The sequence below is a fragment of the Engystomops pustulosus genome, chromosome 11 (genome assembly GCF_040894005.1).
Source record: "Engystomops pustulosus chromosome 11, aEngPut4.maternal, whole genome shotgun sequence".
Classification (NCBI taxonomy): Eukaryota; Metazoa; Chordata; class Amphibia; order Anura; family Leptodactylidae; genus Engystomops; species Engystomops pustulosus.
In genome coordinates this window covers 11,823,227-11,848,849 of record NC_092421.1, presented here as the reverse complement: position 1 = coordinate 11,848,849, position 25,623 = coordinate 11,823,227, and the positions used below count along the sequence as shown (strand labels likewise).

General features: G+C 44.4%; 1 protein-coding gene across 2 annotated transcripts; it reads right to left on the bottom strand.

The window, feature by feature from the left end:
* Nucleotides 1-989: 989 nt before the first annotated feature.
* Nucleotides 990-23,510, bottom strand: UNC93B1 (unc-93 homolog B1, TLR signaling regulator). Of its 2 annotated transcripts, none has more exons than XM_072130267.1 (13): nucleotides 23,395-23,510; nucleotides 22,634-22,700; nucleotides 21,762-21,866; nucleotides 19,696-19,840; nucleotides 17,940-18,093; nucleotides 16,304-16,465; nucleotides 13,391-13,520; nucleotides 13,218-13,311; nucleotides 11,504-11,631; nucleotides 10,815-10,997; nucleotides 8,447-8,720; nucleotides 5,240-5,358; nucleotides 990-3,503 (listed from the first exon to the last, which is right to left on the bottom strand). In XM_072130267.1, exons 3-13 carry the CDS (start codon nucleotides 21,849-21,851, stop codon nucleotides 3,195-3,197), a joined length of 1,788 nt encoding a protein of 595 aa, XP_071986368.1. In that variant the 5' UTR covers nucleotides 21,852-21,866; nucleotides 22,634-22,700; nucleotides 23,395-23,510; the 3' UTR covers nucleotides 990-3,194. The 2 variants fall into 2 exon arrangements, with proteins under 2 accessions (XP_071986368.1, XP_071986369.1); XM_072130268.1 differs by lacking the exon at nucleotides 23,395-23,510 and adding an exon at nucleotides 23,249-23,373.
* Between the last annotated feature and the right edge of the window lie 2,113 nt (nucleotides 23,511-25,623).

Genomic DNA, 25,623 nt, shown 5'->3' with positions numbered 1-25,623 from the left:
TATCGATCCAAATGTTATACAATTTTGGGAAATGTTACAATTCTCACAGTTACTACTAAGGTCTGTAAACATCTACATGGGGAAATAAAATGTAATTTAATTGGTTACACATGACTCTTTTTCTATCTCTTTCATGTTTTTATTGTATCTTCTTGATGAATAAAGAAGACATAGAGACACCTCCCCATTTTATCACACAATTCACTGCTAACAGAGCGGATGCCTCTAAACTCAATGGGGCACATTTACTTACCCGGTCACCGAAAGTGCATTGTCCGACTATAATGCATCCTGCATGTGTCCCTTCCCCGCTCAGGGTTCATCTCCCTGGTGCATGTAAGTGCATTGTCTTGCGACAAAATTTGAAAGTTAAATCCCACCCTCAGTCCGAATCAATCGGATTGTCTGACGTCACTCCCCCTAATTTCTGTTGCATGGAAGCAGTGCAGCTGTGCCAAAATCCGATCGCGTGCGCCACAATCCCACCGCAGACACTTCTTAAATACCTGTGCAAGCTGTTTTAGCCCCGAAAACGGTGCACAGTACGACAAAAGTGTGTGCGCAACCCTTAGTAAATGAGCCGCAATGTCTCTAAATGAGATCAGAGGCCAATCATCTGATTGACCGATTGACCTGTAAGTCAAATGACAGATATATAGTCAAAAGTGTGGCTGCCCCCAAAGGATGCTGAGTCCCAAGAGCGAAATAATTGTCCAGCGGACAACCCCATTGAACCCCATCTTACCTCTCCAGTTTAGGCAGGGACATAGGCTCTGTGGTAGCAAGTTCGGCTTTGTTTCTATGTTATCAAGCATGGACCCATATCACTGGCTTTCTTCAACTAGTCCAAACCATACAAATCTCCTTATGATAGAAATTGCATCCGTCGCCATACTGATTATTTCTGACCTGACATCTTACAATCTCAACATAATTCGTCTTCAGCCAATCATAGACCTTGACCGCTTATAGAGGGGCAAATGTGGTCAAACAACGCGCTCTGGGGGGTATTTATTATGGCCTTTCAAATGAAAAACTGGCTGTGTTTTTTTTTTCCCTCTCTGCGCCTCTTGCACCTGAATTTATGAAGTGTCGGCCCCATAATATTGGTGTTTTCCGACATTCTCGACTTGCTCTATTTTTGGTTGCAAAGTTTTGTCGCCGGCTGTGAATCCACCAGTTTTCTGGAGCTTCTATTTTTCGGACACGTTTTTTGGTGCTTTTTGTGGCGCAAAAATAGAGGAGCTAAAAGTTGGTCTAAGGAGATCTAGACCTTTTAGTCTGTGCGCCAATTCATTAATCCCTTGCACCATCAATTTACATTTCACTGAAAATTATAGCACGCTTCTAGCGCCTTCCTGCGCCAAAATAAATGCCCCTCTGTTTGGATTTAGCCGTCCAAACACAGGATTGCAAAACTGAATTCCACATGTCAGTTCAGTTCAGCAGTTCTACCTTCAGACCGCTAAACCCATTTCTACATTCAGACCGCTAAATCCATTTCTACATTCAGACCGCTAAATCCATTTCTACATTCAGATCAACTAAATCCATTTCTACATTCAGACCGCTAAATCCATTTCTACATTCAGACCGCTAAATCCATTCCTACATTCAGATCAACTAAATCCATTCCTACATTCAGATCAACTAAATCCATTTCTACATTCAGACCGCTAAATCCATTTCTACATTCAGATCAACTAAATCCATTCCTACATTCAGATCAACTAAATCCATTTCTACATTCAGACCGCTAAACCCATTTCTACATTCAGACCGCTAAATCCATTTCTACCTTCAGACCGCTAAACCCATTTCTACATTCAGACCGCTAAATCCATTTCTACATTCAGACCGCTAAATCCATTTCTACCTTCAGACCGCTAAACCCATTTCTACATTCAGACCGCTAAACCCATTTCTACATTCAGACCGCTAAATCCATTTCTACATTCAGACCGCTAAATCCATTTCTACATTCAGATCAACTAAACCCATTTCTACATTCAGACCGCTAAATCCATTTCTACATTCAGACCGCTAAATCCATTCCTACATTCAGATCAACTAAATCCATTTCTACATTCAGACCGCTAAATCCATTTCTACATTCAGACCGCTAAATCCATTTCTACATTCAGACCGCTAAATCCATTTCTACATTCAGATCAACTAAATCCATTCCTACATTCAGACCGCTAAATCCATTCCTACATTCAGATCAACTAAATCCATTTCTACATTCAGACCGCTAAATCCATTTCTACATTCAGACCGCTAAATCCATTTCTACCTTCAGACCGCTAAACCCATTTCTACATTCAGACCGCTAAACCCATTTCTACATTCAGACCGCTAAATCCATTTCTACATTCAGACCGCTAAATCCATTTCTACATTCAGATCAACTAAACCCATTTCTACATTCAGACCGCTAAATCCATTTCTACATTCAGACCGCTAAATCCATTCCTACATTCAGATCAACTAAATCCATTTCTACATTCAGACCGCTAAATCCATTTCTACATTCAGACCGCTAAATCCATTTCTACATTCAGACCGCTAAATCCATTTCTACATTCAGATCAACTAAATCCATTCCTACATTCAGACCGCTAAATCCATTCCTACATTCAGATCAACTAAATCCATTTCTACATTCAGACCGCTAAATCCATTTCTACATTCAGATCAACTAAATCCATTTCTACATTCAGATCAACTAAATCCATTTCTACATTCAGACCGCTAAATCCATTTCTACATTCAGACCGCTAAATCCATTTCTACATTCAGACCGCTAAATCCATTTCTACATTCAGACCGCTAAATCCATTTCTACATTCAGATCAACGAAATCCAGTTCTACCTTTAGACCACTAAATCCTACAGACACACAGCACACATGTCGAACCAAACAAAAGAACTGCAAAGACTCCTCAGGGAGTGACTTTTCTTTGTCTTTCAGATGATCCCTACCCTCCCTTCCTCCGTTGAGGTTTCTGCTGTCAAAACCTTTTAAATAAAAACATTTAACAAAACAAAATCAATGGGTATAAACCCAACTAAGCTTTTGATTCTTCTAAATACTGTATCTGTACAGGCCATAGCTGAGAAACATGAACAAATGTAATAACTCATGGATGAACTGATGTGGTGGGATGATCCGTCTACAAGCTGAGTGTCCATCACTCTTCCACCACCGCCTGCTCGTAGCAGCTCCCCTGTTTGTTTCTTCTCCGTCTCTGAAGGGGCTCATGTCTACAGTCCTCTTCTGATGATATTTCACCTTTGTCTCCATCACTGTCATTTCCCTCTTTTTCAGATTCAGACTCATCAGAATTCTCCTCTTCCAGGTAGCGATAGCCTTTGACTTTGTGACGTGGTGAAGGAATTTTAGGGAGCCGTGGTGGAATCTTGTGACTGATCTTATATTCCATCCACAGGTATGAGAGGACAGATATCAAGGCAGAGGCTAGCACTAATCCCAGTTTGGCCTAGAAAGACAAGAGATCATTCTACAGATTAAACTAATTATTATTTAGAGACTGAGTGTCCAAACTACCACTTTTTCAAATTGCCATTTTGAGCGTGACATGTTGTCCCCTGTCCTATCAGAGCTTTGAATTATATCAGCATCCAGAAGACACCAATATAGTTGAAAGAAGGTGGAGAAATTCGGATTATCATTGTAGCTCCCCTCAGGGTCCCCTTAATAGGAGGCAATGCGGGCACAGGAGAGGAGCTCCAACATGAATCCATCCCTGTCCACATCTCCTCCCCCTCCCCCAGCCTTTCCCCTGCTCCCTCCCTCCACTTACATCAACTCACTGCCACAAGCAATTCTTGTTTGAACTGCCCCCGGGACTCAGCACACACTGCTGGCAAGGAGCAGGTAATGTTAAAGAAATTATTAAAAAGCATAGGAATTATTCAGATGCACAACAAATCAACATGTGCCCCATTGTGATGAGCTCACAACCACACTGATTTAGTTGGAGCATAAAAGATGCAATCACATGTCATATGAGTTATTGTTTCACTGCAGCCTGGATGAGCAGTCACATACTGGCAGCAGAACCCCACAGACCGGGAGCCGGAGTGCTGGATCACCAGGAGAAAACAGAGTAAGGGTACATTCACACGATGTAGCACGGCGGGCAAACGGCGGTGTCGGGGCGAGGAGGAGGGGACGAGCGCCACTCACCCCGCCCCTCTCCTTAGTAATATATGGCGCACGGCACTGTATTCTGGCAGAAGATAGGACATGTCTTGTCTTTCTCCCGGCTACGGAACAGTACGGTGCCGCACGTGTGCCATTGCCGTCTATGGGGTATATATATATACACTGTATATACGTCGGCCGTGTATATGTCTCCCATACGTGCGTGTGAATGTAGTCTAAGGACCCATGCACATAAACATGTACAGCCCATGTAAATGTGCTGCATGGTGTCACTATCCCACGGGCTGTACACCGAGCAGAGAACGGGAGTCCCTTCATTATATAGAAATATATCGCAAGGACGTTCCCTCTGCCAGGCAAACAGCTGCGCAAGAACTGTATTAACTATTACAGTGCTCTGTGTGAAGCCCGTGGGGTCGTGCCATCGGACGCCATGTTTACATGGGCTGTTTGTGTGAAACTGATGACCCCCTAAAAGGGCTTATCCACAATTTGTATTGATGGCCTATCCTCAGGACAGGCTACCGGGACTCTCCATGCACTCGACCGCCCAGTAAAGTGCTGTGTAAATCATTCGGCTCTACACTATGGCCCGGATGTAGCATTCTGTCTGCGCCAGTTTTTTGTCTAAGATTGCACCAGCAAAAGTGTTTTTGGAGTTTGCACATGTATTTATGTAGTGTTTTTGCCCTATTTGTGCTTTTTCGGACACTTTGGAAAACTGTGCACCTAAAAAAAAAGGTGCAACTGTGTCACATCCTGAAAACAGATCAGATTTACTAAGAGTCTGCGCCACTTTTGGATCAACCTGCACATGAGTGAGGAAACTTTCATATATTTGGGCCACAGTGTTGTGCTCGGCCTTAACAGGTATCGGGGCAAGCCGTGGATGTGCCAAGAATATTTCTTGGGCAATTGGCATTGGCTTTTTTTGGTTTTATTTTTTGCCTTCCTCTGGCTAAACACTGTATGACTAATAGGTTGCACTAGAAGGACCTGTGTCTTTCTACTATGAAGCTACGAATGTCAGATATTTGGTTTTCTTACCATCATGGGCAGTTCAGACCAGAGATACACAATAAATATAGCGAGTGCCTGGAGCCAGTGGTAGATGGTGAACACAAAGTCTTGTCGTCCTTTGTCCTCATAGAACATACCTATTAGAACTGAAGAATAGAAACAATGAAATAATAAGCCACCCAGTCACATGACTATTACTGTATATACTCAAGTATAAGCCGACCCAAGTATAAGCCGAGGTACCCAATTTTAACAAAAAAAAACCTGGGAAAATCTATTGACTCGAGTATAAGCCGAGGGTGGGAAATACATTGGTCATGGCCCTCCCAGTATATAGCCAGCAAGCCCCCGGTTGTATACAGCCAGCCCCCTGTAGTATATAGCCTGCCAGCCCACTGTAGTATATAGCCTGCCAGCCACCTGTAGTATATAACCAGCCAGCCCCCTGTAGTATATAGTCTGCAAGCCACCTGTAGTATATAGCCTGCCTGCCCCCCCAGTATATAGCCTGCCAGCCCCTGTAGTATAGAGCCTGCCAGCCCCCTCAGTATATAGCCTGAAAGACCCCTGTAGTATATAGCCTGCCAGCCACCTGTAGTATATAGCCAGCCAGCCCCCTGTAGTATATAGCCAGCCAGCCCCCTGTTGTATATAGCCTGCTTGCCCCCCAGTATATAGCCTGCCAGCCCCCTCAGTATATAGCCTGCCAGCCCCTGTAGTATATAGCCTGCCAGCCCCCTGTAGTGTATAGCCTGCCAGCCCCCTCAGTATATAGCCTGCCAGCCCCTGTAGTATATAGCCTGCCAGCCCCCTGTAGTGTATAGCCTGCCAGCCCCCTCAGTATATAGCCTGCCAGCCCCTGTAGTATATAGCCTGCCAGCCCCCTGTAGTTTATAACCTGCCAGCCCCCTTTAGTATATAGCCTGCCACCCCCCTCAGTATATAGCCTGCCAGCCCCTGTAGTATATAGCCTGCCAGCCCCTGTAGTATATAGCCTGCCAGCCCCTGTAGTATATAGCCTGCCAGCCCCTGTAGTATATAGCCTGCCAGCCCCTGTAGTATACAGCCTGCCCAGCCCCTGTAGTATATAGCCTGCCAGCCCCTGTAGTATATAGCCTGCCAGCCCCCTGTAGTATATAGCCTGGCCGCCCCCTGTAGTATATAGCCTGCCAGCCCCTGTAGTATATAGCCTGCCAGCCCCTGTAGTATATAGCCTGCCAGCCCCTGTAGTATACAGCCTGCCCAGCCCCTGTAGTATATAGCCTGCCAGCCCCTGTAGTATACAGCCTGCCACTACTTCCCCCTTGAATTTTGTCTGCTTGGTTCTTTCGTCTTCCAGCATTTTGGGAACATCTTCAGTAAGTGGCAAGTTTAATATCGCTGAGTAGATTGTTCCTACACTATGGGGGGGATTCATTAATATTGACATTTAGAGAGACAGTCTTAAAATTCCCCCTCTGGTGGTCCTGCGCCAATATTCACTAAGAGGGATCAGCTCCATAGTAAATATTGGTGTAAACTCCAGTTCAGACCAGTAGACCAGAGGAGAACTGGCCGAGTGTTCTACTATAGCCATGTGATGTATTGTTATACAGGTGGCCCCCGGGTTACATACAAGATAGGGTCCATAGGTTTGTTCTTAAGTTGAATTTGTATGTAAGTCGAAACTGTATATTTTATAATTGTAGATCCAGACAAAAAATTTTTTTGCCCCAGTGACTATTGAAATTTCAAATTTTTTTTCTGTAATTGGACCAAGGATTATCAATAAAGCTTCATTACAGACACCTTATAGCTGATCATTGCAGCCGGGGACTATAGTAATATCCAGAGAGGTCACCAGAGGTCAGAGGGGGCAGAGGGGTCCGTCTGCAACTAGGGGTCGTCTATAAATCGGGTGTCCTTAAGTAGGGGACACCCGTATGCGTATTAAGCATGAAGAAAACAAAAGTCTCTCATAAAAAAACAGCAGCCAATCAGGTGGAGTAAGAGCAGGGGGAAGCACCACGAGCACCGGCCTGATTCCCACTATACAAGCGCGTTACCTACTGTAGCTTCAGCAAAGATTAGAGGCTTTTAATCAGTTTTCTTCACGCTTCAAACGCTTATGTTTATGAGATGACTTATTCCTATTGCTATACTGCTGAGCACCACAATATTAACCCCTTAACGACCCGGCCCTTTTTTGTTTTTGCATTTCCATTTTTCACTCCCCACCATTAAAAATCTAGAACTTTTTAAAATTTTTCCGTGTAGAGAGCTCTGTGAGGGCTTGTTTTCTGAAATTGCCCTTCTTAGTGATGATATTTAATATTCCATGCCATGTACTGGGAAGCAGGAAAAAAATTGCAAATGCTGTGAAATTGGTGAAAAAATGCATTTGCGCCGTTTTCTTGTGGGGTTGGATTTTACGGCTTTCACTGTGCGCCAAAATTGTCATGTCTACTTTATTCTTTGGGTCAGTGCGCTTACAGGGATAACAAATTTGTATAGGTTTTATAATGTTTTCATACATTTACAAAAATTTAAACCTCCTGTACAAAATAGTTTTTTTATTTTGCCATCTTCAGGCGCTAATAACTTTTTCATACTTCAGTGTACAGAGCTGAGGGTCGCTGCCGGAATGTCCGACGAGGATACGGAGCTGCCGCGATTCACTAAGATCGTGCGTCCAATTTCCTGCATGTGTTGCTTCCCCCGCTGAGGTCCGCCGGAGTTCACCATCTTCTTCCTGGTGTATGTGAGTGCTGATCTTGCCACACAATTTGATTTTTAAATTCCACGGTTTGTCCGAATCAGTCAGGTTGTCCGATGGCCACGCCCCCGATATCTGTCATATGAAAGCCGGCACTGATGCGCCACAATCCGATCGCATGCGCCAAAAACCTGGGGCAATTTGGTGCAAAACGGAAAAATTCGCGAAACCCGGCGGAAATGCGTCCGACGGACCCTTAGTAAATGAGCCCCAGTAAATGCATCACACGGCAGACTTCAAAGACCGTGGGCGTGAATACGTGGCGTGCGCTCATTAAGCCGTCAAAGGAACAATTCAAAATCAGTGGAATTATTTAGATGCACGACAATTCAACATTCCCGAGGCTGTTGGAACCCGTCATCATGTAAAAATGACCTTCCTGATGACAGGTTCCTTTAAAAAGTGTCCAAACAATGACCCAAATCAGAACTGTGGAAACAACATATACATCGCAACGCTTCCTAGTAGTTGATACTCACTGCTGACACTTGTCTTATTCAGGGCACTACCAATACCCCAAAGCACAGCCACCAAATACAGCAGCGGACCCTGCGACAGGTCCCTGGGGGTGGGACTCCAGAAAAACAATCCAATCAGGATACAGGAATGGAGTAATGGTCCGGCTAACAACGGGATTTGTCGAGGAAGGCAGAGTAAAGAAAGTGCAAGAGGAGAGAAGAGGCAGGCTGATAGGCCATAGGCCGTGAGGAGGTACTGAAGGTTCTCCAGTCCGGTAGAGCAAACCCCATATCCCTGTCAGGTAGAGAGAGAACAGCAATCAACACAGACAGGCTCGAGAAATATACTCACTATATATTCCTTATAATTATTATTCTGTCCCATGTACTGGAAATCTGGAAAATATTTCCAAATTATGGAGGAATTTGCTAAAAAAAAGACCAGTGGAAGTATTTCTGATGGGTTTTGTTTTTTACGGCTTTCACTGTGAGGTCCAGAGGACATCTCCCCTTTATTACAGGCAGACCCCGGGTTACGTACAGGAGAGGTTCTGTAGGTTTGTTCTTAAGTTGAATTTGTATGTAAGTCGGAACTGTATATTTTATAATTGTAATCCCAGCCAGAACTTTTTTGGTCTCTGTGACAATTGGATTTTAAAAATGTTGGGTTGTCATAAGAACCAGGATTAACACTAAAGCTTCATTGCAGACACCTGTGATATCTGTTATAGCTGATTATTGTAGCCTAGGACTAAAGTACATGAAATTACCAATATCCAGAGGTCCATTTTTAACTAGGGGTCATCTGTAAGTCGGGTGTTCTTAAGTAGGGGACCGCCAGTATTTGGGTTAGTATTATCGCAGAGATACCAAATTGATATTGTTTAATTACGTATAATTTAAAAAAAATTTAAAACTCTAGTGTTCTCACATTGTGACACACATAACTTTATTATACACATATGTGTACGGTCCCGGACTAGTTTGCATTTTTTGCTGGATAAGAAGCCGTTTTCATTGATACAAATGGTACGACCATTTGATGACTTTTTACTTAATTTTTATTTGATTATTTGTTTATATTTGGACACTTTTTTCCATTACAGCGTTCACATCAGGAACAAATAATGTTTCTATTTTGATAGATCGGACATTTTTCTTTGTTTATGTTTATGTTTTTTATGTTGTAGGGAAAGGGGGGTTGATTTGCATTTTTTCCTATTTTTAAAAACTTTTTTTTATTGTTTTACTTTTATTCTATGCCCCCTAGGGTACTTGAACCCTAGTGCAGTGGTGGCGAACCTATGGCACGGGTGCCAGAGGTGGCACTCGGAGCCCTTTCTGTGGGCACTCAGGCCATCACCAGAGAGGACTCCAGGTATCTTCCTGCAGTCCCAGACAGCCCAGGACTTGCTGTGCACAGAGCTATTTTATAGTGACAGTGCTACCTGAGACTACTGGAGGAGTGGGAAGGTGTGGACAGATCTGGATTATCATTGTAGCTCCTGCTCTGGCCCTGACAATTCTTCCTGTTTATGGGACCCTGGAGGGAAGCTACAATGATCATCCAAATTTCTTTTATTTTCTGCTTTATTGGTGTCCTCAGGGTGCTGGTATCAATGAAATCTGTGCAGGGAGCGTAAATCACTAATTAAATTTCTGTGTTGGCACTTTGCGATAAATTAGTGGGTCTTGGTTGTAGTTTGCGCACTCGGTCTCTAAAAGGTTCCCCATCACTGGTCTAGTGGGTCAGATTACAACATACTGCAATACAACTATATTCCAGTATATAGTGAATATACAGACTGTAACTAGATACCAATGTACAGCTATGGGAGCCTATGGTTTACAATGGTCATGGAAATGGATGACACCACAGGGTGGTGGGGGGGGGTCACCAAAATGTCTGATTGTGTGCTGCGGTTTTCCAGCATCTATTGCAGCAGTTAGTGGCAGATATCAGAGCTGACAACCATCATGTAGAGAGAGGGCTAAGTCTGTGAGCTTTCTCCATACTCGCCTCCATGCCAAATCAACGTTATTTTATGTTGACCGGTTGTAAAGGGGTTAAGAAACATATGATGCAGAGAACCGAGTAGTTACTCCAGACAAGTCCCATAGCATCCAAAAATGCCCATATGATTGTTATCATATTGGTGGAAAATAATGCATCACCAATTCTTGACTTAGATCCACTATTTCTCTAACTTTATCCTCATTATATCGTTGTCATCACAGAAATTAGTTGACATGGCGGCCCAACTGAAAATTCTGCATTTTGATGCCCCTAGCCATGGCCATAGCCCTGAATGGTCCCGGGTCAAACCCGGTCACCTAACCGAACTTGACCATCATGGGTCCATTCAACTGTAATGGTAATATAACTTACCAGTGCAAAACCGGTACAGACAAACAGAACCTCAAATCCAGTGTAAAGAAAGTAAGGAGTCATAAGGCGCAGGCGATAGTCCCTGGCATGCTTGAAGGGTAACTGGAATATGTTACCCCAGCCTATACTACGGAGGTCAATCTCTTCAGTAGGCCGATATGCAGAACCACACAGGATCAGGATCTAAAGAAAAGAAGCAACAGGTTCATATTTTTCACAGCTTGTACCTCATCTAACCAAATAGTAGCTTAATGGGGCTCATTTACTAAGGGTCCGCGGAGCACATTTTCGTCGGGTTTCCCAAAGATTTCAGTTTTGCGCCGCAGGGGATTTTGGCGCACGCGATCGGATTTTGGCGCATCGGCGCTGGTTTGCACGCGGCGCAAATGGGGGGGGGGGGCGTCAGACAACCCGACAGTTTCGGACTACGTGCGGGATTTAACATTTCGAATTGTGTCGCACTTACAAGCACCGGGTAGAAGAAGGTGAACTCCGGCGGACCTCGTCAGGGAAGCGATGGATGCAGGAACTCGGACGCACGAGCTACGTGAATTGCGCCGGACTTCATCTTCGTCGGACCGTCCGAATCGGGGATCGCGACAGGACCAGGTAAGTAAATTTGCCCCAATGTGTACTGATAAGAGACAAGCACCCCTCCCCACACACTTCCTCTGGGACCCCTCTCTTACCAGTAACATAGATAACAGAGCTATGAGCATTAGCACGCTTTCCACGTAGATCAGATTCACACTTGATGGCAGAGTATGTAAAACGGTCACATTAAACCCTGGAATAAGTCCATGTGTGATGGAGGCACCTGCAAGGATAATATAATAATAATTATTCTTTATTTATATAGCGCACACAGATTACGCAGCGCTGTACAGAACTTGCCAAATCAGTCCCTGTCCCCAATGGGGCTCACAATCAAATCATCTTACCAGTATGTTTTGGAGTGTGGGAAGAAACCGGAGGACCCGGAGGAAACTCATACGAACACGGAGAGAACATACAAACTCTTTGCAGATGTTGACCTTGGGACTTGAATCCAGGACCCCCGCGCTGCAAGGCTGTAATGCTAACCACTGAGTCACCGTGCTGCCATATATGAAACATGTTTAGGGTTGACTCACATTGCCAGTGATTTTTCCTTGACCCCATGTTGGCTTATGGACACATACAGACTGGTTTTCTCTTCCTGGTTTCAGTGATTTCTCACTGATGTCTTACTGACCCATTCATTTCAATGGGATTTTCACACTTCATTTTTGTTTCATTGATCGGTTTAGAACCTGTTATTTTTGTGTTTACCGACAACATTGGATCAGTGGAAATAAAAACTGAAGTGTGAAAAAGATCACTAAAAAGACTCATTCAAAAAGACATCAGTGACAAATCACTGAAGCAGGAAGAGAAAACCAGTCTGTATGTGTCCATAGGCCAGAATGGGTTCAGTAAAAACACCAATGTGAAACCCCGGTAAAAAGGGCAACTTATCAAACACTTTATGCCAAAAATGCTGTACACAAAAATGTTAAACTTTTAATGAATCTGCATCCTTCACACCATCAGGTCCCAAAGAATTTAGGCAAATCTACGCAAGTTCCATAGATTGGAGCTTCTGCCGTAGGCGATGCACCTAAATAAAAGGAACCTAACTTTACCCTACTAGACTATTAGCCCCCTCATGTGGGGTATGAAATATCAATTCTAAAATGATATCTTTGATAGGAAATCTCCCCCATATTCCTATAAAAAAATCTCCCCCATAGTCATGTGAAAATGAGCAGATATCGGGGCTTATTTACTAAGGGTCCCGCGGATCGCACTTTCGGCGGCTTTTAGGAATTTTCGGAATTTGCACCGCTGTGGCAGGTATTTAGAAGGGGATTGGGTCGCACGCCATCGGATTTTGGCGCAATTGCGCTGACTTCTCATTCTGAATCATTTCAGTACTTTATGTAAGTTTAATTCACATCACCTGGCTCCCTGCCAGCAGCATGTAGTGAGTCCTGGAGAGAGGCAGCTGCAGCCTGTGTGTGCCTGTGATTTCTCATACATTCGCACTCTCCTCCACACTCATCCACACGACAGGAAGTGAGGAGGGAGCTGGATGAGTGTGGCGGAGAGGAGTCTGACACTGGCACACACAGGCTGGAGCTGCCCCTCTCCGGGACATACCACACGCTGCTGGCAGGGAGCCAGGTAATGTGAATTAAACTTATATAAACTACTGAAATTATTCAGAATGCTGACAAAGACATTTTTAAGATCAACAAATTCATATTCACAGGTTTGTGACAAAATAAAAGCCTTTTACCTCCAGCTTGGGCAAGATCAAAATTGGGTACAACATTGGATACATTGCATTTTGGAAACTTGGAAGGGCGGCTGCTTACTTACCACACTGCTTGACATCGCATAAGGTGTGGTTATATCCATAAAATAATTTGCTAAGGAAGAAGTAAACTGGAAACTGGGATATGATAAAGCACAACTGCGAAGACGAGAAAGAGAAATGAGCAACAGGAACGTCAATGGCGGACGGTTCAAACATTGTAATGGGAGTCACCCACATGGAAGATAGAGAAGAAAATGCTCTGAAATATGATGATGTACTTGTGGCTGGCTCCTCGCGGCTGCTTCTGCTGTTCTCGCAGGTTCTCCTCTTTGTAATTTACAAACTCATAATATCTCTGAGCCATTCTGAAATGACACATTTTGTATTCAGAGATTCTGCTGCATTTTGATCATTTTGTACCACAAAAAAAACACAAAATGAAACAAAATCCAGCTCACAACACAATCCAGGGTGACCATAAAAAAAGTGTTTCTTTCATCCTTTTAAAATCCATGGTGGACAAAACATAGGGAACGCACAACCACAGCTCTCGGTCTACTCATTTCGGAAAAATTTCTTAACCCCCTTACCAACACGTGCCGTAATAGTACGTCATATGTCGGATGCGGGTGCATGGAGAGGGCTCACGGGCTGAACCCTCTCCATAGCCGCTAACACCCACGATCGGTGCACCTTTGCCGGCGGCTGAAAAAAATGGTGGCGAATGGGCGCCGCCATCTTGGCATGGTTCGTCGCTCCCCATGACGTCATCGGGGAGCAGCGATCCGTCGGCATGACAGACAGTCTTCTGAAGACCCAAGGCTGTCTCGTTTTAACCCTTTCATTACAATATGCGATCAGCCCGGATCCTTGGCGAGGCTCCCAATCCACAGCACGGCTCCCGGCGGCTCCTCTTCTCTCTTCTCTATTTCTTCTCTTTGCTGTAATAGCCGGCAGAGTCGCGTCCATGCGATCTGCCGGCCAGCACACACTATGATGCGGCGGTGTCGCCGCTGATGACGTCATCAGCGGCGATAACGCTGCATCATAGTGTGTGCTGGCCGGCAGATCGCATGGATGCGATCCTGCCGGCTATTACAGCAAAGAGAAGAAAGAAGATGAGCCGCGCCAGGGATCGGGAGCCTGCGCCAAGCATCGGGGGTGAGTGAGTATAACCGGAGGGTAAGTATTAAGTTTATTTTTTTTTATGTGCTTGGTATACAGGGGTCTGGCTGGCTGTATACTATATGGGGCTGGCTGTATACTACTGTGGGTGGCTGGCTGTATACTACATGGGGCTGGCTGCCTGTATACTACATGGGTGCTGGCAGGCTGTATACTACTGGGGGCTGGCAGGCTGTATACTACAGGGGGCTGGCATGCTCTATACTACATGAGGTTGGCTGGCTGTATACTACAGGGGGCTGGCTGGCTGTATACTATATGGGGCTGGCTGTATACTACTGTGGGTGGCTGGCTGTATATTACAGGGGGCTGGCTGGCTGTATACTATATGGGGCTGGCTGTATACTACTGTGGGTGGCTGGCTGTATATTACAGGGGGCTGGCTGCCTGTATACTACATGAGGGCTGGCAGGCTGTATACTACTGGGGGCTGGCTGTATACGACAGGGGGCTGGCTTTATACTACAGGGGGCTGGCATGCTCTATACTACATGAGGTTGGCTGGCTGTATACTACAGGGGGCTGGCTGGCTGTATACTATATGGGGCTGGCTGTATACTACTGTGGGTGGCTGGCTGTATATTACAGGGGGCTGGCTGGCTGTATACTATATGGGGCTGGCTGTATACTACTGTGGGTGGCTGGCTGTATATTACAGGGGGCTGGCTGCCTGTATACTACATGAGGGCTGGCAGGCTGTATACTACTGGGGGCTGGCTGTATACGACAGGGGGCTGGCTTTATACTACATGGGGGCTGGCAGGCTGTATACTACAGGGGGCTGGCAGGCTGTATACTACAGGGGGCAGGCTGGCTGTATACTACAGGGGGCAGGCTGGCTGTATACTACAGGGGGCAGGCTGGCTGTAAACTACATGGGGCTGGCTGCCTGTATACTACATGGGGCTGGCTGCCTGTATACTACATGGGGGCTGGCTGTATACTACATGGGGGCTGGCAGGCTGTATATTGCAGGGGGCTGGCTGTATACTACAGGGGGCTGGCTGGCTGTATACTATAGGGGGCAGGCTGGCTGTATACTACAGGGGGCTGGCTGTATACTACAGGGGGCTGGCTGGCTGTATACTACAGGGGGCTGGCTGGCTGTATACTACAGGGGACTGGCTGTATACTAAAGGAGGCTGGCTGTATACTAAAGGGGCTGGCAGGCTGTATACTACATGGTGCTGGCTGGCTGTATACTACATGAGTCTGGCAGGCTGTATACTACAGGGGGCTGCCTGGCTGTATACTAAATGGTGCTGGCTGGCTGTATACTAAAGGGGGGGAACTTATATAAATATAAATAAACAGTAAAAACACCGTAAAGCGGTGTCCGAGATTGCCCGATCTATCAAAATATAAAAACGATTTTTCATTGCTTTTAACCCCAAAGTCATTTTAAAAAATATAAAAAGTGATCAAATGGTCGTAAAGTCCTAATAATGGTAGCATTGAAAACTTCATCGAAAGTCGCAAAAAATGATTTCACCAGGACTTTTTTTTGTACAGGAGATTTAAATTTTTGTAAATGTATGAAAACATTATAAAATCTATACAAATTTGTTATCCCCGTGATTGCACTGACCCAAAGAATAACAAGCCGTCACACAGAAAAATAAAAAAAGTTATAGATGTTTGAAGGAGGTGGGGAGTGAAAAATGAAAACGCAAAAACGCAAAAGGGCTGCGGCAGGAAGGGGTTAATCAGTAAAAAACGTGTAGACCGAGAGGTGTGGTCGTACTTTCCCTATGGATTTTAAAAGGATGAAAGAAAGAAAATCTACGCGTTTTTTTGATCAACCTGGATTGTGTTGTGAGCTGGATTTTGTCTCGTTTTGTGTATACTTGGAATAAAGTTTATCCGTCCCCCAGCCTACCAGGACTAATACTGCAAGACCCTCAGGTGAGATGACTCTCCTTCCTATGTTCATGTTTACAAAAACACTGGTACAATTACTTACCTGGTAATATAATTGCCTATAGATGCCCAGAAGGGCACAATCATGGCTCCGATGACTGTAGCAGAAGGAACAAGTGTGTAGTATCTTTCCCAGTAGTTGGTGGAGACAAACAAAGCATAGATCCCAGAGGACAGGAACAACATCCATTTTGTACCAAAGTATCTGAAAAGTAATTGTCTGATATAAGGATTAGAACATACTGACACTGAACGGACCAATCGAGTGGTTTATTGGCAAAAAAAAATTAAAAATTGTTCCTAAGTTACCTTCCTCATTTATGTTGTTTAAAGGGGTTTTCCCACAAAGAGAAGATTCTTATATATGTGCAGGATAATTCACTGTTATTAACAAGAATGCAGGATTGCACAGATATAATTCCAACCTGTCTCTATCAGTATTTTGGTCGTCCTTGGATACGACCATAAACTCCTGACTATGGTCGGGCAGTTTCCTGTGGCATGAATAGCTTCTCCTGTACTGCAGGGGGAGGCAGAGAGCACTACAGACACAGTCACTTCCTGTCCAGTAACAGCTCTACAGACAAGATGAGCTCTGAATCCGAAGGGAGGGGGGCATAGAAGTGCTGACTGTGTTTTAAAGGTGAGGTAACAGAGCTGAGTGTGTTATTGTGTCTTATATTCATCTCAAGACTCAAGCTAAAGGGATAAATACATTTTATATTGTTTATCATATCTGTGTCTGATATTAGTAGAATCTTCAGAAGCTAAATAAAAGTGTAGCTGAACCCTGGGCACTGATAATCTAAGCACATTGTCAGCACACAGCATCTCATAGCTCAGAGGGATCATGAAGTGTCTGCTCAGCTAGTGTTGTCCACAATACTAAATCTTACACTGACCATCACTAGTAGGAGCAAAAACAGCAGTAAAACTGGGTAAAATTGTAAAGTAAGCAGTTAAAATCATCTTTACTGTGTAAATATCACTAAGAGATTAGAATTTGAGAACTTTCTTTCCTTGGTAAACCCCTTTAACTATTTAAATTTTTTTTTGTCTTTTTCTTGATACATATATACTATAGTATCTATAGTCTAAGGCCTCATACAAAACAATACTTGGTTGTTTGCCTTTTATTATCACAAAAGACGTATTTCAGGAGTCACTGCTTTAAATATATTTTATTTAAAGAGGAATTTCATCCCAAAACAATGGGGCAGATTTACTTACCCGGTCCGTTCGCGATCCAGCGGCGCGTTCTCTGCGGTGGATTCGGGTCCGGCCGGGATTCATCAAGGTTGTTCCTCCGCTGTCCACCAGGTGGCGCTGCTGCGCTGAAAAGCATCTGAACGCGCTGGAGTTCACCGGGCCGGACCAAGTGAAGGTAAGCACGTCCCAAGCGACACTTTTATTGTTTTAAATGCGGCGGTTTTGACGAATCCGTCTGGTTTTCGCTTGGCCACGCCCCCCGATTTCCGTCGCGTGTATGCCGTCGCCGATGCGACACAATCCGATCGCGTGTGCCAAAATCCCGGGGCAATACAGGGAAAATCGGTGCAAATCGGAAATATTCGGGTAACACGTCGGGAAAACGCGAATCGGGCCCTTAGTAAATGACCCCCAATAAGTCATGTACCTTGTATCACAGAATGCTATATAACACACATGTACATACAAACCTGATGAGTACAGGCGTATAGAGCAGGGCAACAATTGGAGTGACGTTTATACCCATCAGCATCTTGTTATCGATATCCTGTAGTCCCATATTGCCGTATTTCACTTCTCTGTAAGTTTCATCATAATGTAAAATCAGCTGCATCTCAAGAAGTCCTGAAATAAAGAAATGGCGGCATCATAACCTGATGTGAGCACATAATCCGACTTATCCAAAATGCTTACTTTTCTGAAAGCAGATACTAGCTTCATATTTCTAGTCAAGCAAAATATAGAAGTCACAAAATTCTAGGTCCTAATGGTCAGTGACCGGCCGATGCAGCAAATATCAGATACCTGGAGAGGTGCTGCTACCAAAGCACAATGGGGCACATTTATTAATAGTTTATTAATGGGTTGTTTTAGGGTTGATTTAGGCTGCATTCACACGACCGTATGAAAAAGGCTTACGGGTTACATACGGCCACATTTATTTCAATGGACAATACGTCCAACCATTTATATTGCCGTTGTTAACGCCGTACCCTACCGCACCGTATTCTGGCCTTATAAAAATATAGAGCATGTTCTATTTTCTCCAGTTTTTCAGTTTTCATATGCCATAGAAGTCTATGGGGACGTATAAGATATGGGTTACATACGTGCTGCATACGGATGAAAAACGTCACGTATATACGGGCTCATAAGGCACGGAAATACACGGCACGGCGTCGTCTGACGAGAGAAGATAGGACGTGTCCTATCTTTTCATGACTACGGAACGGTACGGTGCACAACATTGCCTCCGTCTGATCCCTGGATACGGCTGTTCCATCACCACAGGCTTCCCCATCCATCACCCAGGGATTCATCCTACAGACACTCAGGGGTTGCCTCAGGGAGAAACCAGTACATCAGCCTCTCCCGCCATATTTCTTGCACACACTACCTGGGCTGTAGGCCCATCCTCCGGTCCCCATACCAAGCACCGTGACCACAGCGCGCCCAAGGCCGCTCTAGCCTTGTATATACTCTTGTATTCTGGGCCCCGGCTGCCTCCAAGCCCCAAGAAAAGGCTAGGGCCCAGTGGTGGATGTTGCTATATTATACTGTTTCAGTGGGAACCTGTCCCACTGAAATTGCCCTTAGGTGACAGGTCCCCTTTAAGCTCTAATAGCACTAATAATAATCTAATAAGCATGTCGTGGCCAAATCTTTCCCACCTAAAATAGTCTCTTTGTCTATTTATAAGCACTAGTATTAATACATTTGTTGTTATCATCGTTCTGATTTGGATTACAGGCGGTCCCCTACTTAAGAACACTCGACTTACATACGACCCCTAGTTACAAGCGGACCACTGGATATTAGTAATTTACTGTACTTTAGCCTTAGGCTACAATAATCAGCTATAACAGTTATCACAGGCGTCTGTAATGAAGCTTTAGTGTTAATATTGATTCTTATGACAACCCAAAATTTTTTAAATCCAATTGTCACAGAGACCAAAAAAGTTCTTCCTGGGATTACAATGATAAAGTATACAGTTCCGACTTACATACAAACTCAACTTAAGAACAAACCTACAGACCCTATCTTGTATGTAACCCGGGGACTGCCTGTATATAATACCATGAATTTAGTTGATATGCCTCTTTTTTCAGCTAAGACACCTGACTGAATTCCTCAAAATCCATCCCTTCGTGTCACATCTAGTCCCACTTTTCTGGCCACGACTGATGGATCTCCTTCTCACATCGTAGGAAGTGTTCTACGTACCTAGATAAACGCTGTATGTCAAAGCAGCTCCCAGACTTGCAAATATAACACTTTTCACTGTAAGGAATCTCTTCCGTCTGTAGTACCTCTTCTCCTCCGCTTCTTCATCATAATCTGCATTGTCACCTAGTAACTCTTCCAACGGCTAAAAAGCAACGCCTACGTTATTACAACAATCATAACATTCTCATAGATAAAATCTATGCGTTATGAGCAGAGACTTGGACACTACGAGAAATACTCTGGTCAGTTATAGTCTCGACCTTTATCTCCTCCTTTAGAAATGTTCTACATGCAATTCATAACTCTCATATATATTTTCTTACTAGATACATATCGTATAAACTCGTTTATAAGCCGAATTTTTCAGCACAAAAAAATGTGCTGAAAAACCCCACCTCCGATTATACACGAGTCAATAAAACAATAAACTTACATACTCACCTTCCGGTATCCCCGATGCTCCGTACTGCTCCTCTTCTTTCTTCTCTCTGCTGTACTAGCTGGCAGAGGCGCGGCCATGTGCTCTGACGGCTGGTGCGCACCATGATGTGCCGGCCTGCAGAGCGCATGGCTGGTACAGCAGAGTTAAGAAAGAAGAGGAGCTGCGCCAAGCATCTGGGGCGCCAGAAGGTGAGTATGTAAGTTTATTTTTTTATGTTCATGACAAACTTGGGGCTGGCTGGCTATATACTAAAGGGGCTGGCTATATACTAAAGGAGGCTGGCTATATACTACAGGGGAATGGGTGACTATATACTACAGGGGGCTGGCAGGCTATATACTACAGGGGGCTGGCAGGCTATATACTACAGGAGGCTGGCAGGCTATATACTAAAGGCAGTTGGCTATACACTACAGGGGGCTGGCTGGCTATATACTAAAGGGAGTTGGCTATACACTACAGGGGACTGGCTGGCTATATACTACAGGGGGCAGGCTGTATACTACTGGGGGCTTCCTGGCTATATACTGGGAGGTTGTGACCAATGCATTTCCCACCGTTGGGTTATACTCGAGTCAATAGGTTTTCCCAGTTTTTGGTGGTAAAATTAGGGGCCTAGGCTTACACTCAGGTCGGCTTGTACTCAAGTATATACAGTAATCAGAGTAATGGCAAATATAAAAATATTCAAAAATGTTGCTCCTTTAAATCCTTATAGGGTACATGATACAAGGACAAAGTTATACTAATCCTGTACTCAACAAATGTGGCCTCCATAGAAGAGGAAAGTTGTGGTAAAAATAAATCTTGCTATAAGTCCCATTTCCAGTTTCCCATGTCATAGCAGAGATAAGTAGAAGATCGAACTTTTTGGCCTAAATGGAAATTGCTATATGTGGAGGACAAAAACAGTGCGCGTCGCCCTGAACACAACATTGAATTGAGGGGAAGATGGATAAACCAAAATACAGGGTAATCCTGGAAAAAAACCTTAGAGGCTACCAAAAACAGACTGGGGCCTAGATTCACCTAATACAAGGAAAGCGACCCTATATACATGCTGCCAACGCTACAGTAGAATGGTTTAAAAGAAAGTACATTCATGTGTTGAAATGGCCCACACACAGTCCTAAACCCCATTAAAGAGGACATTTCACCACCTCACACACATGAAGATGAGCAAAATGTTATATAGGAGCTGTTACACAGATTGGGGGGGGCACTTTGAATTTTCTTTTTTGATCCCAAGGTTGCTAAGATATCAGTCACAGTATCTGACCATTATCATCCTCTCTACTGTCAGAGAGGAGGTTCTGGGAGGAGGCGTGTCTAATGTTTATCTTCTCTGACAAGTAAAAGATTATCATAACACATGCCCCTATCTCTGCTCCAGCTCCTCCTCTCTGACAGTAGAGAGGAGTATAATGTTCAGATACCTGGACTGATATCTCAGCACCCATGGCGGCTAGTAAGAAAAGTGCCCCTGAATCTGTGTAGCAACCAGTACAGTATGTATGTTCACATATATGTCCAAAGAGGTGGTGAACCTTCACCTACCTCCTGGCGCAATACAAATGGCAAACCTCATCTTTAATTAACATTGCACTTACATACAACTTACCTGTTCATTAGCGTCATCAGTAGTATTTTGTGCCACTACTACATCAGCTGCCACCCCATTGATGGAGGCATCATGATAAAATTGGTCCATGATGTCTGCAAGTTCCTTAAAATACAAATTGCAAAGTAAACCTGTGCATATTGCAATATCAGTCTACACTGCAGTTTCTTTTTTGTACAACCCAAAGAAGTCTATGTCTACATTGGGTAGGAGACCTGGATCTGCCTGTAGTGTTTGGAAGCAGCTTTCTCCTCTCTATAAAAAATTAATCTAGTGTAAGAGGTCTCAGGGCAGATACACAGACCTGCATGGACTTCTACATCCTACATGGAGGTTGCTGTGATTTTATGTGATCAGATATATGCATGGGATACAGTTTGCTAATGTTAGGAGGCTAAAGATGATGTCACCCTGGTCACATGACAATATTGCTGAATGCTGAGAAGAAATTGCAGGATTCAGGCTGTATGCAAGGCAAGGTTATAAAGATGATTTATGATAACAAGAAGGTTGCCAGTTAGTAAATAGGGCTCTATGGAAACTTCCCACTAGCTGTATTTGTGAAAATCTGGTGACAGGTTCCCTTTAAAGGTTTCTGCACATAATAATCTACCAACAGTTAGGATAAGGCATCTACATACTAAAGACCGTGTAACTAGTCCTTCTAGTGGATCAGAAGATGATGACAAGAAGAAACTTCATCCAGTTTAGATCTAGTACAGGAAGTCCCCAGGTTACATACAAGATAGGGTCCATAGGTTTGTTCTTAAGTTGAATTTGTATGTAAGTTGAAACTGTATATTTTAAAATTGTAGGTCGAGACAAAAAAATTTGTATTCCCAGAATTCCAAAAACTAGAGTGAGGGATTTACCTGTTAGAACCAGGTTTTAGGTTCCAAGACTTCCAACTTACAGTCCAATGCTTGCTGTACACAGGGACTGAAAAACAACAGTAAAGTGTATTGTACCATTTTATGAAGGAAACCTAAATTGTCAGCCCTTAACAAGAACTAACGTCCATCACAACAATGATGGAGCGGTAACGATTGTAAATAGTAATCAATTAAAGGAGATTCTTTAGGTGCTTAAGGACACCTTCCACCAGGATGAAAGATTGTAAGCCAAGCACACTGACATACTGGTGTGTGCCCCTTCTGGTAGGACCCGCTCTTCTTTTAGCTTCTTATACCTTTCTTTTAATAAAAAAAAGGCTTTAAAATTATGCAGGGAAGAGCGGACACAGAGGGGGCACGCACCTGCATGCCAGTGTGCTTGGTTTACAATCCTTCGTCGAGGTGGTAGATTTCCTTTGAAGAAAAGTAGGTTGAATACTCCTCCTAAATTCTGGGACACGTGATCCCCTCTCCTGGCCCCTAACAGTTCTGACCTTACAATTATGCAAGTCTGAAGCTCCGACAACATAGAAAAATATAACCTGAGACTAACTTACATCATTGTCAGATTCAACACAACCCAAAAATACTTACTAAATATCCTTAATGCACATAAAAGACCCCTGCGAGCTGCAGCTATGAAGACTGCTTAGTGACCAGCAGCACCTACCACCACCATCATCTTTCATATCACTACAATTATCAGCACATTTCAATACCCAGGATAGTCTTTCACTCACCAGTTTCTTTTCTCTTCCTTCTTGTACTGAAAGAGGAAGCGGCAATGCAGGGGGAGTGCGCTGCTGGAGGAGGGGAGAGGTGCAGCGACACAGGGGAACGGCCTGTCCACACTATCAGATGGGGAAGAGAATATTTACAGGACTGCCCTGCATGTCACACCACTGCTTTCACTTCCTCGTATCTGTTCCTCTTCTGTAAAGAACTTATTTATATAATGCTTATTATATTATTTTTCATTATTGTGTCACTCCCTCATCCTCATAGACTGTAAGCTCTTGTGTCACCCCCTCTTCCTCATAGACTGTAAGCTCTTGTGTCACCCCCTCATCCTCATAGACTGTAAGCTCTGGTGTCACCCCCTCATCCTCATAGACTGTAAGCTCTTGTGTCACCCTCTCATCCTCATAGACTGTAAGCTCTTGTGTCATCCCCTCATCCTCAGACTGTAAGCTCTAGTGTCATCCCCTCATCCTCATAGACTGTAAGCTCATGTGTCACCCTCTCATCCTCATAGACTGTAAGCTCTTGTGTCCCCCTCATCCTCATAGAATGTAACCTCTTGTGTCAACCCTCATCCTCAAAGACTGCAAACTCTTGTGTCATCCCTCATCCTCATAGACTGTAAGCTCTTGTGCCACCCCTCATCCTCATAGACCGTAAGCTCTTGTGTCACCCCCTTCATCCTCATAGACTGTATGCTCTTGTGCCCCCCCTCATCCTCATAGACTGTAAGCTCTTGTGTCACCCCCTCATCCTCATAGACTGTAAGCTCTTGTGTCACCCCCTCATCCTCATAGACTGTAAGCTCTTGTGTCACCCCCTCATCCTCATAGACTGTAAGCTCTTGTGTCACCCCCTCATCCTCATAGACTGTAAGCTCTTGTGCCACCCCTCATCCTCATAGACCGTAAGCTCTTGTGTCACCCCCTTCATCCTCATAGACTGTAAGCTCTTGTGCCCCCCCTCATCCTCATAGACTGTAAGCTCTTGTGCCACCCCTCATCCTCATAGACCAGTGATGGCTAACCTATGGCACTGGTGCCAGAGGTGGCACTCGGAGCCCTTTCTGTGGGCACCCAGGCCATCACCAGAGATGACTCCAGGTATCTTCCTGCAGTCCCAGACAGCCCAGGACTTGCTGTGCACAGAGCTATTTTAAAGTGACAGCTCTACCTGGGGCTATTTTCTGCTTTATTGGTGTCCTCAGGGGCTGGTATCAATGAAAACTGTGACAGAGAAGGGAGTAAAAATCACAAAATTAAATTTCTGTGTTGGCACTTTGCGATAAATAAGCGGGTCTTTGTTGTAGTTTGGGCACTCGGCCTATAAAAGTTTTGCCATCACTGTCATAGACTGTAAGCTCTTGTGTCACCCCTCATCCTCATAGACTGTAAGCTCTTGTGTCACTCCCTCATCCTCATAGACTGTAAGCTCTTGTGTCACCCCCTCATCCTCATAGACTGTAAGCTCTTGTGTCACCCCCTCATCCTCATAGACTGTAAGCTCTTATGTCACCTCTTCATCCTCATAGACTGTAAGCTCTTGTGTCACTCCCTCATCCTCATAGACTGTAAGCTCTTGTGTCACCCCCTCATCCTCATAGACTGTAAGCTCTTGTGTCACCCCCTCATCCTCATAGACTGTAAGCTCTTGTGTTACCACCTCATCCTCATAGACTGTAAGCTCTTGTGTCATCCCCTCATCCTCATAGACTGTAAGCTCTAGTGTCATCCCCTCATCCTCATAGACTGTAAGCTCTAGTGTCACCCCCTCATCCTCATAGACTGTAAGCTCTTGTGTCACCCTCTCATCCTCATAGACTGTAAGCTCTTGTGTCACCCCCTCATCCTCATAGACTGTAAGCTCTTGTGTCCCCCTCATCCTCATAGAATGTAACCTCTTGTGTCAACCCTCATCCTCATAGACTGTAAGCTCTTGTGCCACCCCTCATCCTCATAGACTGTAAGCTCTTGTGCCACCCCTCATCCTCATAGACTGCAAACTCTTGTGTCATCCCTCATCCTCATAGACTGTAAGCTCTTGTGCCACCCCTCATCCTCATAGACTGTAAGCTCTTGTGCCACCCCTCATCCTCATAGACTGTAAGCTCTTGTGCCACCCCCTCATCCTCATAGACTGTAAGCTCTTGTGTCACCCCTCATCCTCATAGACTGTAAGCTCTTGTGTCACCCCCTTCATCCTCATACTGTAAGCTCTTGTGTCACCCC